At 39.3% G+C, this 16,792-nt stretch overlaps 2 protein-coding genes across 2 annotated transcripts in view; one reads left to right on the top strand and one right to left on the bottom strand.

Moving 5' to 3' along the window:
• The first annotated feature begins 5,907 nt into the window (after positions 1–5,907).
• LOC119085483 lies at positions 5,908–7,957 on the top strand. The gene is made up of 2 exons (XM_037195899.1): positions 5,908–6,008; positions 7,135–7,957. Exons 1-2 carry the CDS (start codon positions 5,908–5,910, stop codon positions 7,955–7,957), a joined length of 924 nt encoding a protein of 307 aa, XP_037051794.1.
• Positions 7,958–8,894: 937 nt separating this feature from the next.
• The window catches only part of LOC119085545 (CD109 antigen-like), a 24,258-nt gene continuing 16,360 nt past the window's right edge, over positions 8,895–16,792 (bottom strand). Inside the window, exons 3-9 of the mRNA XM_037195964.1 lie at positions 16,501–16,695; positions 13,555–13,649; positions 11,694–13,485; positions 10,114–10,291; positions 9,534–10,050; positions 9,191–9,468; positions 8,895–9,107 (exon numbers count right to left, since the gene is read on the bottom strand). Of these exons, the coding sequence (XP_037051859.1) occupies positions 9,013–9,107; positions 9,191–9,468; positions 9,534–10,050; positions 10,114–10,291; positions 11,694–13,485; positions 13,555–13,649; positions 16,501–16,695 (3,150 nt within the window). The 3' untranslated portion in view covers positions 8,895–9,012. The remainder of the gene's footprint in view (positions 9,108–9,190; positions 9,469–9,533; positions 10,051–10,113; positions 10,292–11,693; positions 13,486–13,554; positions 13,650–16,500; positions 16,696–16,792) is intronic.

The following is a 16,792-nucleotide window of genomic DNA, read 5'->3' as shown; positions in this document are numbered from 1 at the left end:
GTTATTAAAAGTGTAACTTTGGCTGATAAGGCAAAAACTGCCTTAATAACCGTTTATGTCACTCAGCATAATAATATGCAACACTTGCAAACATTAGATGCCTCTGTGGCATAAAACGTTGTATGCAACTTGAGCAAAGTACTTTATTAGGCTCATGACGGCTGACACATCTGGATCCTGATAATAGCATATTACGCGTCTGTCACAGTGTCGCTAAATTTTTAGACCCGTACGAAGTACTGGGGTCTTATAGGTTTACGCATACGTTTGTAACACGTCGAATTGGACTCCCTGAGTAAGGGGAAACCTATTGTGGTTGTCTAGAGATGCCAAATCCGCGAAAAAATAAATGTCCGTCTGTCCGTCTGTCCGTCTGTCTGTCTGCACGATAACTTGAGTAAAACGCATCCGATTTTGAAAATTCTTATTTTTCCCGTTTGGTAATGTCAAAAGAAAGGCTAAGTTCGAAGATGAGTGATTTTGGATCGACCCCTCCCGAGCTGTGGCCCAATAAGTGCTTTACGGTTTTTCGAAGATATCTCCGGACATTCAAACATTACACTTGTAAGTGATACGTCAAATAAAAGGTATTTACAATACCGATCGACAAAAAAAAAAGTTTATGGAAATCGGATGACCGACTCGTGAGTTAGACCCCTTGGTGTGGAACAGGCACAGGGCGGCAAGCAGTTTTTGCTTGTAGGTCGGCCACATTTGAACATATTTCGTCTGTTTTAGCTTTATTAGATAGGTATTGACCGTACCAATCAGGGGAAAAAAATTTATGAAATTATGTTCTCCGGAGCGTGAGCTAGGTCTCTTGGAGTGAGCTCTTATCTGGCTACTCGGAAGTACAGTGAACGTGGTGTATTTTGACAATATCTCGAGTAAATTTTGACCGAATTTCATGATTTTTTTTTTGTTTGAAAGGTATTAACGAATGTAAAGCGTCGGTACTATTTCCGGTCTCCTAACAAAATGGCTGCTGGCGGCCATATTGGATTTTAGTAAAACGATATAAAGTGGGAAAAATGATGCTTAGAGAGTTTCTGTTAACATGGAAATAATGTGTTAAGTGTGAGGGGTTTCAGGGATTCCATATATGGACATATATATATACCTATATACAGCTATATTGAGCTATATACAGGCATATAGAGCTATATAATAGCATATTCATCCGTGAAATGTTTATTTACAGTGAAATATAGGTAAATATAGCGGTATATAGCTGTTTAAATAGGAATTTATGAAATTTGACTTCGTACGGGTCGGCGTTAGCTATGTTTTTTTGTGACACCTGAAATATTTCGTAAGATATGCAAGATAGAGAAAAATTTTGTTCTAGAGAGTTACGTAGGATTGTCGGCTGAGTATATTGATCAAACTGAAAATTCAAGATGGCCGCCACTAAACCGGAAGTTGGTGTTTATTGCATTAAATACTCAAGATATAAGAAAATGTTGTTCTAGGAAGTTGCGTAGAATGATTCCCTTAATAAATTGAGGTATTTAGGAATTCAAGATGGCCGCCACTAAACCGGAAGTGGGTTGTTATTTCATTAAATATGCTAGATAGAAGAAAATTTTGTTCCATGAAGTTGTGTAGAATGATTCCCTTAAAAAATTGGGATAATTAGAAATTCAAGATGACCGCCACTAAACCGGAAGTGGGTAGTTATTGCATTAAATACTCAAAATATAAGAAAAAAATTTTCTGGGAATTTGCGTAGAATGGTTACTTGAATATGTTGACGAAGTTAGAAATTGAAGATGGCAGCCTCTTAACCGCATTAACTTGCATTAAATACTCAAGATATAAAACACATTTTTTTCCCAAGAGAAGCTGTATAACTTAACCGGAAGTGGGTAGTTATTGCATTAATTGTGGCCGTCCATAAAGAACGTTCGCGATTTTTCTGGAATTTTAGACCCCCCCCTCCCCATTGTCTGCACTTTTCCACTATACACAAATGTATGGCGGTCACACTTAGGCGAACCCCCGTCACCCTATAGTGCGGACGTCCTTTCTGGATAGCCCCTAAATACTCAAGATATAAGAAGGTGCCTAAAATTGCTTGTTGAATATATTATATAAAATTGTGTCGTTATTCCAGGAAATATTTGCGAACAAAGTGTGCGTAATTTATGGATAGCCCCTAAGTACCTGGCGAATGACTGGTCATTTGAACTAACTAAATTATAGTGGCGAGCATTTTATATCGACTAACTAATTTTTCGCCACTTCACAGAAAGTACTCGCCAAATGATGCAAACGGTTCGCCAGTCAGTGCAGTGGAGCTGAATTGGTCGCTAGACAGTCGTGAAGTATCTCCTAAAAAATCGCCAAAATTGTTTTCATCCACCAACTTTCTTGTCGAAAAGTCTTCTGCTAGGACATGAAACGATGATGTTACATTTTGTAAAAGGAAGATGTTCCTATGCTATGTAGAGGTGTGCGGGCCGATGTTTTTTTGAAGCCGAAATTCATTTTTAAAGCCCGGCCCGAACTGGCCCGACGTATTTATAGCCCGTCCGGCCCAAGCCCGATCGGGCCGGATAAAAACTCGGACGGGCCGACATTTTCGGGCGGCCCGAAAGCAAATTTCATATAAAAAAGTGCGCGAAACTTTGAAAATCGGGCCAAAAACTTGATTTTTTAGGTCCGGTCCAAGCTCGGCCCGACAGATTTGAAGCCCGCCCGGCCCAGGCCCGGTCGGGCCGGTTAAAAACCCGGGCGGCCCGACATTTTCGGGCGGCCCGCACATCTCTAATGCTATGGCTTTCTGTAGCATTTCGTATAAGGAACATCTCACTTTGTACAAGGAAAACATGTTTTGGCGATTCGGTTTTTGGCGACTATTCAACAGTTCAACTGTCTTTTCTAAATTCTACCCAACAAAAATCTCTTCGAGAAAAGTGTGACGCAGTCTTTGAAATACAATTTCTAAAATGAATGAATGAGTAGTATTGTTCACTCAGTTCATCCAGTTTTGACTGATTCACTGAATTTTGTTTTGATGAAATGTCAAATCGAGACAGTAAATTTTAAATCTCAAACAAGTTTGTGTCGAAAATTTGTAGTATTTCGCGTAAAACAAAGTGATTCAGTTTAAATTTCGCACAGAAAATAGTTCCGAGTGTGCTTATGCTAGTGTCTTATACAGAATTTAGGACAAATTCTCCGAAATAATTTTAAAGACAAATTAATTTGGTCAAACATTGTGGGTGTTGTGAAAATCTCACTTTTAAAAGTAATTTGGTGTGAATTGTGCCATTCAGTGTTCAATTCCTTAATTTTATGTGCCTAGAAATTGCCTGCAATACGTTTCGTGCTAATTCAGTCGGTAAAATGTGAAGAAAACATACAAAAATATGTTGCCATTCAGGTAAACAAAATTCTTGACATGTCTGTGTTGTGAAGATAGTCGTAAGTGACACCACAAAACTGAAATTTTTTTGTCCGTTAATTTAAAAAATGATTTTTTTGGCGGAAATGCTTTTATTTGAATGTGTGCATGATTCCGGTAAAATAAAATAGTGATAAAGTCACCACTATTGATGACCTTTAAAATGGCATCATTGGTTAAATATGATTGGCATAGTCTATTTCCAGTGGCTAACGAAACTTTATATGTTTCGGCACCAAACGATGAGCCCACTTTTTTCAAAAATAATTCGAATGAAAAGTTATCATCGAAAATGTATTTCTTAGGGGGTCCGAGTGTAGATTGCTGAGAGTGTAGTGATTAGCTTAACATTTTTTTTCGATAATTAAGACAGGTTGTCTTACAAAATAATGACTCGAAACTCAATATAAAACGTAAAGCAGGTCGTACTGAATGGCATTACCTTGCAAATTACTTATTCAGGAGCAAATCGTCTTAGGTCTATTTTTCGACATAACAAAACCATTTCTATATATATATTTATAGCGTAAGCAGATGTGGAGTGGTCTTGTTATGTCAAAAAGTAATCTTAAGATCATGTTTCTACATAAGTAACTCGTGCGATCATGCCACCTAGCTTACACACTACTTCGCATCGGACTTAAGAGTCATATCGCCAAGACTTCAGGTGATTGGGAAACAAGCGGTCTCCAATTTTAATGAGTGATAGCTTGTTGGATTCGTCTTTCAATTCTAGCAAACACGTATCTTTCACTTTTTCGAAATACAAATATTTTCTGTGAAAAGTGTTCAAAAGTAGAGACACGTTAGAGAGTACCGAAAACAGTTTTTCGGCAATAGCTCAAGAAAACATTGCTAACGCCGACCCGTACGAAACACCTATTCGTATCAAAAGCCTTTTTAATGTAAAACTCTTCATTTTCTTCTCTACTGAAAACCCATTCGCCTTGTTATCATATACAAATAAGTTGCAAGAGGCAATATCGACAGCCCCGTACGAAGTCAAATTTCATAAATTCCTATTCAAACAGCTACATACTGCTATATTTACCTATATTTCACTATAAATAAACATTTCACGGATGAATATGTTATTATATAGCTCTATATGCCTGTATATAGCTCAATATAGCTGTATATAGTTATGCATAGATGTTCATATATATATGGAATGCCTGAAACACCCCACACATAACCAATTACTTATATGTTAACAGAAACTGTCTAAGTACCATTTTTACCAAGATATTTCACTTTTACTAAAATTTAATATGGCCACCGGCAGCCATTTTGTTAGGAAATAGTACTGACAATTCACATTCGTTAATACCTTTCAAAAAAAAATCATGAAATTCGGTCAAAATTTACTCGAGATATTGTCAAAATACACCACGTTCACTGTACGGCCGAGTAGCCGGATAAAAGCTCACTCCAAGAGACCTAGCTCACGCTCCGGTGAACTTAATTTCATAAACTTTTTTTTCCCCTGATTGTGGTCAATACCTATCTATTAAAGCGAAAGGAGTCGAAATCGGTTCAAATTTGGCAGGGTCGTGTGGGGTGTCATTAGAAAGGTAATCACATGTACTATTGAGCCGAATAGGGACCTATTGGTTTTAAAATTCAGCCACATTGAAATATGTCCAGTTAAGTTTTCAACCGAAAACTTACACTGTTCTTACAGAAATTTCTCGAGTTACACAAAATGTACATGGTCGTGTGGGGTATCATTTGAAAGGTGATTTCCATGTGGTTTGGATGCATCTACGATGAAATAGAAATTGAACTGTTAAATTGTTCTTTTTTAACGCATATGCATCCAACCCCCATAATACCCGAAAGTACATCGAATTACCTTTCCAATGACATCCCACACGACCATGTACGTTTCGTTTACCTCGAGAAATTTCTGTAAGAACTGTGTAAGTTCTCAGTCTTTTTCGGTTGAAAACTTCAACTGCACGTATTTCAGTGTGGATGAATTTTAAACCCAATAAATCCATATACGGCTCAATAGTGCATGTGATTACCTTTCCAATGACACACCACACGACCCTATACGGCTTGTGTAATTGGAGCAATTTTGTTAAGAAAAATCCAAGTTTTCGGTTTTTGATCACCAGCCACACAAGCTTCGAAGAATTTTTTTGAAAGTGGCTTTGGCTTCTAGGCTGTTTTTCAAAAGAATCCCTCTGTGCAAGTAGGGTGAACTGTATTTAATTTTGACTCGTTTGGCCCAAGGATTTTTAAATTGATTTTACGAAAAGTTAAGTGTCCACCATTTAAGGCCAGGTGAATTTGGTTACAAATTTTGCGACCTTCACCTTCACCTTTACCTTAAATTCGGGGTCGGGGTTTCGAAAAAATAAATAGTGAACCAAAAAAACTTCTAAAAGTATTTAATGCCGTTTATGGACAATAGAGTGCAACATCACGTGGACCTCTCCTTCCCTGTTCTATACCATTGTAATTATACATTTCAGCTTCCACCATCTATAATGTCTGTGGGTGGAGGGCGACGAGGAAGTACTCAAAAGAAGAAGAGTTTCGAAGTGCTCTCAGAACGACAGAAAAGCCGCAGAGCGGAAGAATTAAGTTTGTAAGTTTGTAAGTTTGCTAACCTGCGGGCCAGGGGTTAGCAAGCTGCTTCTTGCAGCAGCAAAAAGTGCTAAGGATTCGAATAAAACGGACTTGGAGTACGTATTAAAACTCTTGTACAAGGATAACAATACGGCAACACAAATACGCAGTCTGCTAAAGGCAGAAAAATCAATGGTGACACCCAAAAAAATGGAACCTTTGCGAGGACTTACGTATCTTTTGGACAACAAGCTGACAACATCACAGTACACGAATACCAGACTAATTTCAAAGGAGTTTGGGTCCAATATATTTCCGTCGTATAAGAAAGTGGCAGAGGCAAAAAATGAATGTCGTCCGTCTGAAAAATGCAATGTTAATGATGTGACTGCAACTCTGCCTTTACAACAGTTATTAAATCACACTGCCTACCGTTTGTTACTGTTGCAAGAGCCAGTTCTTATGAAATTGAGAGATGACAACGACATCAATAAAATACCAGTAAAACTACAAGTTAAATGGGGCTGTGATGGTTCGTCAGACCATTCACAGTATAATCAGAAGTATGTGAACGTAGAATCAACGACAAGTAGTGATGTAAATTTTTTTGCAACGACTCTCGTGCCACTAAGGATGACTACAACAGATGACTACAAAACGATTATATGGAATAACTCAACACCCCAGTCACCTCGATTCTGCCGGCCCATGCGTCTCCACTTTGCCAAAGAGACAGATGACTTTTGTCTGAGCAAGATAGGTATCGTTCAATCCGAGATAGCAGCACTCAAACTATTTATAGTCACGATCGCAGGTATACAAATAGAGCTTGTCTATGAACTCTATCTGACGATGATAGACGGAAAGACTTTAGCAACCATCACGAAAACAAAGTCTAAGCAACGTTGCTGCATTTGTAGCGCGACTCCAAAACAGTTCCACAACCTAGACAATATGGAGATTCGCTTCAAACCGAAGGATGGCACTTTGAATTATGGACTTAGTGTTCTACATTTATGGATTCGTTCCTTCGAGTGGCTACTTCATCTTTCGTACAGAAAGGGAATATATAAATGGCAAATACGTGGATATAAGCTGAAACAAAAGGTGAAGCTCCGTAAACAACTGTTGCAAAAGCGATTCAGGAAAATATTGGGAATTAGAGTAGATTTTCCATCGGCAAGAGGTGCGGGAAACTCCAATAACGGAAATCTATGTCGAGTCGCTTTCTCAAAGCCACTAGAATTGTCAAAGATACTGGGAGTGTCTAAAAAATTAATCAACAACATCAGAGTGATCCTGATTGCTCTATCATGCCAATTGCCACTAAACATCGAACGTTTTCATAATTTTTGCAAGGAAACAGCACGACGTTATATCAAGAAATATTACTGGTTCCCGTTACCTCAATCCATCCACAAAGTTCTCATTCATTCCCGCGACATAATGCTGGCTAACGATCTTACTGTTGGAGTTTTGGCAGAAGATGCGTCAGAGTCCTGCAATAAGCTCTACCGACACAACCGTCTATTTCACGCAAGGAAGAACAGTCGTAAAAATAATCTCGAGGACGTCTTCAATCGAGCCCTCGACTCCTCAGACCCCATTGTCGCAAGTTTTGGTTTGCAAAATAGACAGAAGTCACGATTTAGGAAAAACATTCCACATGATGTTTTGAGCCTATTGCAAGCACCGGACGAGCCAGCCTCTAGATGTTATGAGGAAGGGGACACCGAGGATTTGGACGCAACAGAAATGGACATTAATGAGGATGGATTGACAGAAGACTTCACCGAAACCTTAGATAGATTACATTTAGAAGAAGACCATCACTACGAAGAGTGCGACGACGACGACGACGTTGAAGAAGCAGACGACCGCGAATCCGACGACACCGACTTCGACGACACCGACTCCGACGACTCCTACTCCGACGACGACGAATCTGAAGTCGTGATGGATAATTGATTTTCGTTTTATTCTCAAATAATCTAACTTTTACTAATTTCTTTCTATTATTTTCAGGTGGACTTGTGTTCGGACAAGCTGTTATGGAAATCCGATTGTTAATTGAGGAGAGTTATGCACTAACCGTCACAAAAAGACATTTTTCAAATAAAAATATTTCGGTTCATGCATATCTCTCCTCATTAAAGGTACTGCTGATGCTGGCTAGAATTTTATTTCCATTTTAATGTTGTACTTTGAATTCGTTATCCTTATTTGCTTTTGATTTGATTTTAACGTTTTAATGTAATTTTCACTTTAGTTTAATTGTTGCGCCTAGGTCATCTATGATTTTTGATTAGTCTTACTTTCATTAATGATTTTCCGAGAATTTTATTTCCATTTTAATGTTGTACTTTGAATTCGTAATCCTTATTTGTAAATATTTGTTTTTGAAAAGATCGTTTTTTACTGGTTGCGCTTTGCAGCCTTTTTTTCGCTTTTAAATAAACAAGTAATAAATTATTTGCTTTTGATTTGATTTTAACGTTTTGATGTAATTTTCTCTTTAGTTTTAATGTTGCGCCTAGGTCATCCACTTAATTCAATATGCGATCAAGTTCACTAACTTTATTCTAAGTTTGTATACTTTCTAGATAGAAGAATGCAAAAAATTTAGTGAGACTTTTCATCTTTTTATCCCGAGTTATGCAATGGATTTTACATGCTTTGGGCGTCGTAACTAGTGCTTGAACCATGAAAAGTACGTTTTTTGACGCATGTAGTTACACACTTGTCACGAAGAAGTCGAGGCTTGCCGAACTCGTCTTTTCATGAAATTTTGTCGTAGACCGACGATGAATTTATTCGGAATCATAAAGGACCTTGACCTTGACAGCAACAGCACCTGCTCCACTAATTTATGAAGTCAACAAATGAAACAACTTTCGTTCAGGCAAACAAAATTATTATTTCGCTTCATGAAAATCTACATTTTAAATTAAAGATTGTGCATGCCATCCTACCATTCAAGGGTGGTATACCGCTCTGCAGTCAAACCTCATTGGTGTCTTCACTCACTTCGAATCGCATGACCGTGAGCATTCATCGCCGTCACAGATTTCACAAGATCCGACAGATGCAATTTGATAAAACTCTCGTGCATTTCGAGCTGCAAAAGCAAATCATTTAGCGATCATACTTTCCATAGTTCTAAATTAAAATTTAAACAAGAAAAAAAATCGATCCACATACAGTCATCATAGTAATCATAGATTCGCACTGGAACCGGTTTATTTTCGGCGACTTTGTGCGATCGATACCCTTGAACTTCGAAGCAAAGTTGTTCGTTCGGGGTCATTTGATCGATGTAAATGTCGGCAACCGTTTCACCCCGTTTCGTTTCCACTAATTTAACATTAGGTTTTGCCATCAACTTGTCCAATTGATCCTTTTCGATGAGATAACCACTCGGCATTGCCACCTCCATTATCACCATATTCGATTTATCGTCTTCCGTTTCCGGATTGAAACTGTATATTCAGAAACAGAAAATCATCGATTCGTTGTAACAGTTGAATGGAAGAATTCACCAAACCTTGCACATGTTTTCACGTTCAAAATGGCGGGTGTCGTTGTTTCCAGCACCGTTGGTGTCAATGTGAATACTGAACGCAGATCCTTTTCGTTCACGTTATATCGATAAGACACTTGGAATATAGCGAATCCCTTTCCAGAGGCGGTTACATGCACCGACTCTGTGTACGGCGGTAAATCGACGCTTTGCAAAACAAATGCGTTTTCTGCATTCACGGAAAACGATTGTTCATCGGAGATATTCGTTCTGCATTTCAGTAAAACGTCGGAGTTTTTGCTGGATAAGAGTCGCCCATAAGCGGCAAGTGCTTCCAATCCAAGCACAGTGTCTTGGGTGCCGACAAAACCGCCGCGATCATTTCGTTGCGCCAGCAACCATTTGAAGAAGGGAAACGCGTCAGTGTTCCGATTGGCTGCTATCAGTGCAAGAACACCGTACGAAGTTATCTCAACGTCAATTGATTTAGAATCATCGAATTGCGAGCCGGGCTTCGCTCTGGTCCACCATTTGTGACCACCTGTAGATAACGAAAGGAGAAAAAAGTGGCGAGTTCAGTTTTCTAATAAAAAAAAGTTCTTACCATTCTCAATAGCCTTAGCAACAAGTTTATCTAAAATATCATCTTTCATTACGTGACCGGCCAATTGAAGAGCATACGCAGTAATTGCGAGAGTGTACACATCATCAATATCGTGGACATTCGTCGCAACGTTGTCAATGGCTTTGCGAATTATATCTTGATGCATTCCATTCTGTTCCTGTTGATAATTGAGATGTAGAAAAAAAAGCAAACTCTTCCAGAGCGATCTGGTTTTTCCCTGGCAGTTCCTAATTGTTCTCTCGCGTTGAAAGTGTTTCTTTTAAACAGTCGATGTAGTCACACGTGTTGGAGCAGATGGAAGATCAGACCGTTTAATAGCAAAATACGTGGAAGATACTTCCGAAGACGGAAGTCATCGTGAAATTAAGGTCACCAGTAAATCTACGTCACCGGGAAGCCAAAGTAATCGGAACTAACTCATCGGGAAGTCTTTATAAGATGGAAGAACTAATTCATCGGAAAGTTTTTTCAGCAGGAAATCTATATCAGCGTGAAGTGTTTGCCAGCGGGAAGAACTAACTGGTCGGCAAGTCTTCATAAGCGGGAAAGATCTGTAAGCCGAAAGTCTTTGTCAGCGGGAAGTCTTTGTCAGCTGGAAACTTGTAAACCAAATGTGTAAATTCACTAGAGAGTCCCGAAAGCTACTATATTGAAATACCTGTCATCGTGTGCTAGTGTGCACTTGCACTAGAAGTGTGTATTCATTCCATTTGATGAAGTTAGTGGCAAATCACCGAGAAATCGATTTGAAATCACTGGTAAACTTGGTAATAATTCACGGTTACCAGATTGACCTGCTTACCGGGATGAAAACATTATTTGCTCGCCCGCTCTAACCCAAATTTGCATTGATGGTAACGGATCTTTGGGAGTACAATCTACACCAAGATGTTGTTGATCACATTCGGCATACAAAGTGGTTATCAATAAGATTAAAAATTGTGACGAAAACTCAGAGGCGTCGACTTTAGATTCGTTCATGGGGGGCAAAGAGCACAGAATGATAAAAAATGTTGGAAAACCCTAGGAATTTAAAGAATTTTTGCGTTGTCATGGAGGCCTCGAACCCCTATACTTGTATCATGGACGCAGCATTGCCTCACACAACGATGGATACAACCTGCACTCACTTACGTTTCACTATGTGTGAGACGTTCGGAAGAGTTCTGACAACAGCAAAGATGGAAATGTGCCGCAAGCCCAGGAAGCATTACAAAATCAGATCTCATTAAAAGTCAATGAAAGTAAAAATGAGGGAAATGGCTTATTCTCAACGTAGATTCTTACGATGACAACAATGTTGCAAGAAAAATCCTTTTGATTGACCCCTAGTACTTAAAAGGGGACGACCTGAACATAGTTGGCTTACCCCAATGTGACAACAACACCAGCGATTCGGGCTAACGCAAGAAGAAAGTAACGAAATTGCAGATGCGAGACCTCTAGCACCATCAATGTTGAACACACCCCATTCATAAATTAAACAATCCCGCACCAAAATCTCAGAGTGTGAATAAATGACGCATTCCTCCCCTCTTATATCAATGGTTTCGACTCACCTCATTTTGCAAGAATGTAATAGCCACATACGCAGTCAATGCAATGCCTTTGTTCGATCCTCCTTGCATTTTACGATCCAAAATGTAACCGTTTTCCGGAAAACTGCCATCGCTTCCATCTTGAACTGACTGAAGATAATTCAAACCTTCGTCAATCACTTTGCTATCAATATCGATGTACTTTTCGGCTTGTTTGAACGATTTCACCACAAAAGCAGTCAGCCAAGTGCTGCCACCTGATCCATACGAGCCACCAAACGCACTGTACGAACCATCAGGATGGCGATACTTTAATTCCTGTTGATATCCGCTCTCCAAAAATTTTACGGTTTTATCCTTGACTTTTTCGTCAACATTGCCAGCCGCATGCAAATAATCCAAAACCACAATGTTCGGAACGAATTTCAGCATATTTTGTTCGCCGCATCCAGTAGGCAACCGAATTAATTGATGTAAATTTTCAATCGTTCCGCCGAGCAAATCCCCGATGACATTGACATTGATTTTAAGCGACTGCGGAACGGCATTAGCCGGAGCATCGATCGTTTCAGTGATATCCAGATGATTCGTGTTGCGCAGATCAATGAACGACACTTTGTTAACGTATTGCGGGACACCTTCGGGATCCACTTGCAAGATGCGAACAATCGCATCGGCAGCAATTGCCGACGTTGCGCTAATTTTCAACGGAATTTGACCGACTGCAGTGAATCGAATGAGGAATGTGGATGCAATTCCCGCGTCGGACGCAACGTCCACCTGGCGATGACGTGACCTTTGATTGCTCCGATCATCGTCGACAAATTCAAATTCACCATTTTCGTTGTGCAGAATTAAATTGGCCACGACATTTGTGTCCATGTAATTGAATAAAACCACCGGCACCGCAACGACTTCACCACGCTTCACCGAAAATGGCAGATTCAGTGAGATGAAAAACGGTTGGAACACTTTCAGCGATTTGGGTTCTCTGGTCAGACCCAAACCAGTTTTCGGGTCCACCGAAAATGCACTGATCACCCATGACGTTATCGTATCGGGCATTTTTCTACTGATTGTCAGAATGCCGTCTGGTTCGGTGATGTTAAAATCTTCCCAGAAAATTGTTTCGGGGAATTCGGTTCTGATGCGTGGCGGTTCGACCGGATTTTCAGGTGGTCGTTCAAGCGGCGACGAACTGTAACTGACTTCATCATACATTATACCAGCGGAGTATTGATTCTCATACTGATATCGTCGCTTAATTTTCGCATTGGTAAACAATATGACGTGGCTCTGCCTGAACATTGCAAAGTCGTTTCTGTATGGTTGCTCTGGAGCAGTCCATGGTCCTGGGCCAGCATTGAAGAATTGCTCTTGATAGTCCTCCATCTCTTCGAATGCATTTTCTTTGGTGAGTCCATCATTTTTCTTGAGCAACAGCACACTCTGATCGACGCCCATCAAACCAACATACGATTCTGGATTCGTAATCACTTCGATGCCAACCTCCTGGCCCGGTTGAGTTTCGCCCGTCGATAGCTTCAATTTGACAAAATTATTGAGATGTTCCCTTATTTCGACGTCGACTTTTTTCGCTACAAAATCGTCATTTTTGAATCGATAAACGATTATTGTTACTTTCGGTACCAAATCGAATGTGGCTCTGATTTTGAAGGAGTAACTTTTCAGATCTGGCACATCAACACTTTTCGCGTTCATGATTTTTCCGTGGGCAATCGCAATGTAGGTGACATTTTGCAGGAACTCATTCGATCTGACTTCAACAATTATATTTTCGCCCAATGTTGGCCTGCAAACGGAAGCAAAAGGTTTAAGAATTTGGCAACGCAACGGGGAACAAAACAATTTGGGAAAATACCGTGTTGTCAAAACGTTCACCTCCAAAGCGGATGGTTTACCAGGGTCTTGTGTATAGAAGTAGTCCAAATAAGTCAATTCACTCATATATCTTATCTACAAAGTGAAAAAAGAATTGGCAGTGCCATTTATATGAAAGTGTGATAATTTCTGCATTTGATTCTGATTGTTGCACAGAGGCTCGGAACAGGACAATCTGACCTGAAATGCCTAGTAATCTGTTTCAATCTAGCCTGGCTTTAGAACGGGAACAACTGTGACACTCCGCTACTATAAGTACTAGAATGAATGTTTGCTGTGTTCACTTCGGCGGTAAAATATCTTCATTCAAAAAAGCGTCGGACATTTCAACGATGGTAGACATTTATTAAAATTGTAACCTCTCCCACTTCTTTAGTAAGCTAACAAGACTTCGCCGAGTCTAATTATGCCACCTCTTTGAATAAAAATATCGGCTGAGGTCGAATAATTCTCCGCTGAGCTTAGACAAACCTCCGCTGAGCTCTAATAGTTCTCTAAAGTGTTGCTTGCAACGTTTTCTACAACCAGCTGCGAAAAGTGAACTTTTGAAATGACAAAACATTACTCAACCTGCAGCTTACATTTTACTCAGTGAAGAAAAATTGTATGGACGATCAAGTAGCCTGCATCATTCGTAAGATTTTTCATTATGCCACTCTAACGAGTGACATAATGTAAAATCTTGTCAGTGAAAAGAAGACCCCCAAACGACGCATGAAAGAGTTCACCTTGATTTAATTCTTTTTGTACACGAAAAGTCCGTTCTGTACACAAAAAGTCCATTGTGTACACTAAAACTATGATTTTGTACACAAAAATGATGAAGTTGTACACAAAACTTACAGTCATTAAAATTCTATACGTCTATACGATCCTCTTTTTCATATAATTTGGATCTAAATGTCTGTATTCTTCTTCTTCTTCTTTTTCAGCCTGTTTCTGTCCACTGCTGGATGTAGGCCTCTCCAACTTCTTTCCATTTCGTACGATCCATTGCCATTTGCTGCCAGTTTGTACCTGCAATATTCTTAATTCCGTTTGTCCATCTCTCTGGTGGTCTACCTATAGCTCGTCTTTTATATGGTCGCCAGTTCATGATCTTTTTGGTCCAACGTTCGTCTGTCCTTCTTGCAATATGTCCCGCCCAGCTCCATTTCAGAGATGCTATTCTTTCCATGACATCAACGACCCTGGTTTGTTGTCGAATCCATTGATTCGTCATTCTGTCTCTGAGTGTTATTCCAAGCATACTCCGTTCCATGGCTCTTTGTGTCACTCTCAATTTATCTTCGGATGCTTTCGCTAAAGTTAACGTTTCCGCTCCATAAGTGAGCACTGGAAGGACACAAGTGTCGAAAACTTTGCGTTTTAGACTATTATTCATTTTGCTTTTGAAAATTAGTCTGAGTTTTCCGAACGCTGCCCATGCAAGACCAATCCTACGTCTTATTTCTGCAGTCTGGTTGTCCAGACCTAACTTCAGTTTATGTCCTAGATATACGTAGCTGTCGACTCGTTCCATGACAGTGTCACCAATTTTGATTTCTCTATCGCCCCCGATGTTGGTCATGACTTTTGTTTTCGATAAGTTCATCTTGAGGCCAACTTTGCTTGCCTCTTCACTTAACTGTTGTAGCATAAGCTGAGCCTGACCTAGATTCGCTGCTATCGGTACAATGTCATCAGCGAAGCGGAGATTGCTCAGGTACTCTCCATTTATCTTTATTCCCATTTTACTCCAGTTTAACTTCCTAAAAATACTCTGCAGAATCGCCGTGAATAATTTCGGTGAAATGGTGTCACCCTGCCTTACACCTCGGCCAATTCTGAATTTCGGTTCATTTACTTTTGTACAAATCGAATGACTTTTGTACAAATTAAATTCTTTTTTGTACACAAAAAATGACATTTTGTACTTAAAATTTCCATTTTATACCATCCATTTTGTACTAAAAAAAACCATTTCGTACTTAAAAATTACTTTATGAACACAAAATGTAATTGTTTGTACACTGAAAAATTGGCGGAAACGTGCCACAGTGTACATGAATAGCCAAGTCTATGAATAGCAAGACTATGTCGATTCGATGTTGTATTCACGACACTTCTCAATAAGCGTTCTCATCACCTGCAAATGGTCGTTTGTGCTGAAACCAGATCTGAAAGCAGCTTGTTCAACAGGTTGGTAGAAGTCGAACTTGTTAGTGTTGTCTGTATACAACTGATTTAGTTCATGTGGCCACGGTATCATATTAGTTAAACAAATAAACAAGAATTAAGTGTAACAAGAACATTGAGCTAACTTCCATTCACTGCTCCGACGAGGAAAAGTTATGATGCGGATGTTTAGATCTAGGGACACGAAATCTTTGAAAGTTTTCTATATGTACGATATAATGGTTTCTGTGTACAAAATTAGTTGTGTTAATGTATAAAATCTTTTTTCTGTGTAAAAAATCTTTTTCTTATGTGTACAAAACAGACTTTTTGTGAACAGAACGGACTTATTGTGTACAAAATGAAATTAATCGTTCACCTTTCGGAAAATGCTTTTTCACAACCGCTACTTCCCATCGATTTGTGTTGAAGGGGACACCATTAGACGATATACCCTCAGAATAACTTTAAATTACTCGTTTTTCAAATAAGGCACCGGTCAGGTCAGGCAATGAAAGTAGATAAGTAGGTATGGCCAGTCCATACAAGTCGGAGCACATACGGATTTCCATGGCGCCACCTCAAACAAACTCATTTCTAGTGGAAATTTGCGTTCATTTGAGGTGGCGCCATGCAAATCCGTATGTGCTCCGGCTAGAACAAATTTGAACGTTTGGCCATACCTATCTATTTACTTTCATTGAGGTCAGGTTCAGAAGTTACCTGATTAGAACCTGTTCCGAAGCTTAAATTTTCGGATTAATCTTACTTGTAAATAAAACCCTGTGTCATTCGCCAATGTTGGTATAGTTATTTCAGCTGTTCCGTTGGAATCCAATTCGAATGAGTACTCAATAATACGTTGGGATTTTGAAAATCGTCTATTATTGACACTGGCAACTGTTATCGATTTCGTCATTTCGTTTATCAAAACTGGCGAATTATCATGAAGCGCTACGACAAGCTATTGCAAAAGGAAAGCAAAAAAAAAAACAAATTATTTTTTAGCGAAAACGAATTCTGAATGCAGGTTCAATATAGATCATTGTCATAATGTCAAT

Source organism: Bradysia coprophila, unplaced genomic scaffold (assembly GCF_014529535.1).
Source record: "Bradysia coprophila strain Holo2 unplaced genomic scaffold, BU_Bcop_v1 contig_94, whole genome shotgun sequence".
Classification (NCBI taxonomy): domain Eukaryota; kingdom Metazoa; phylum Arthropoda; class Insecta; order Diptera; family Sciaridae; genus Bradysia; species Bradysia coprophila.
Note: the sequence above shows the minus strand (reverse complement) of the source record. Positions and strands in the feature narration are given on the sequence as shown.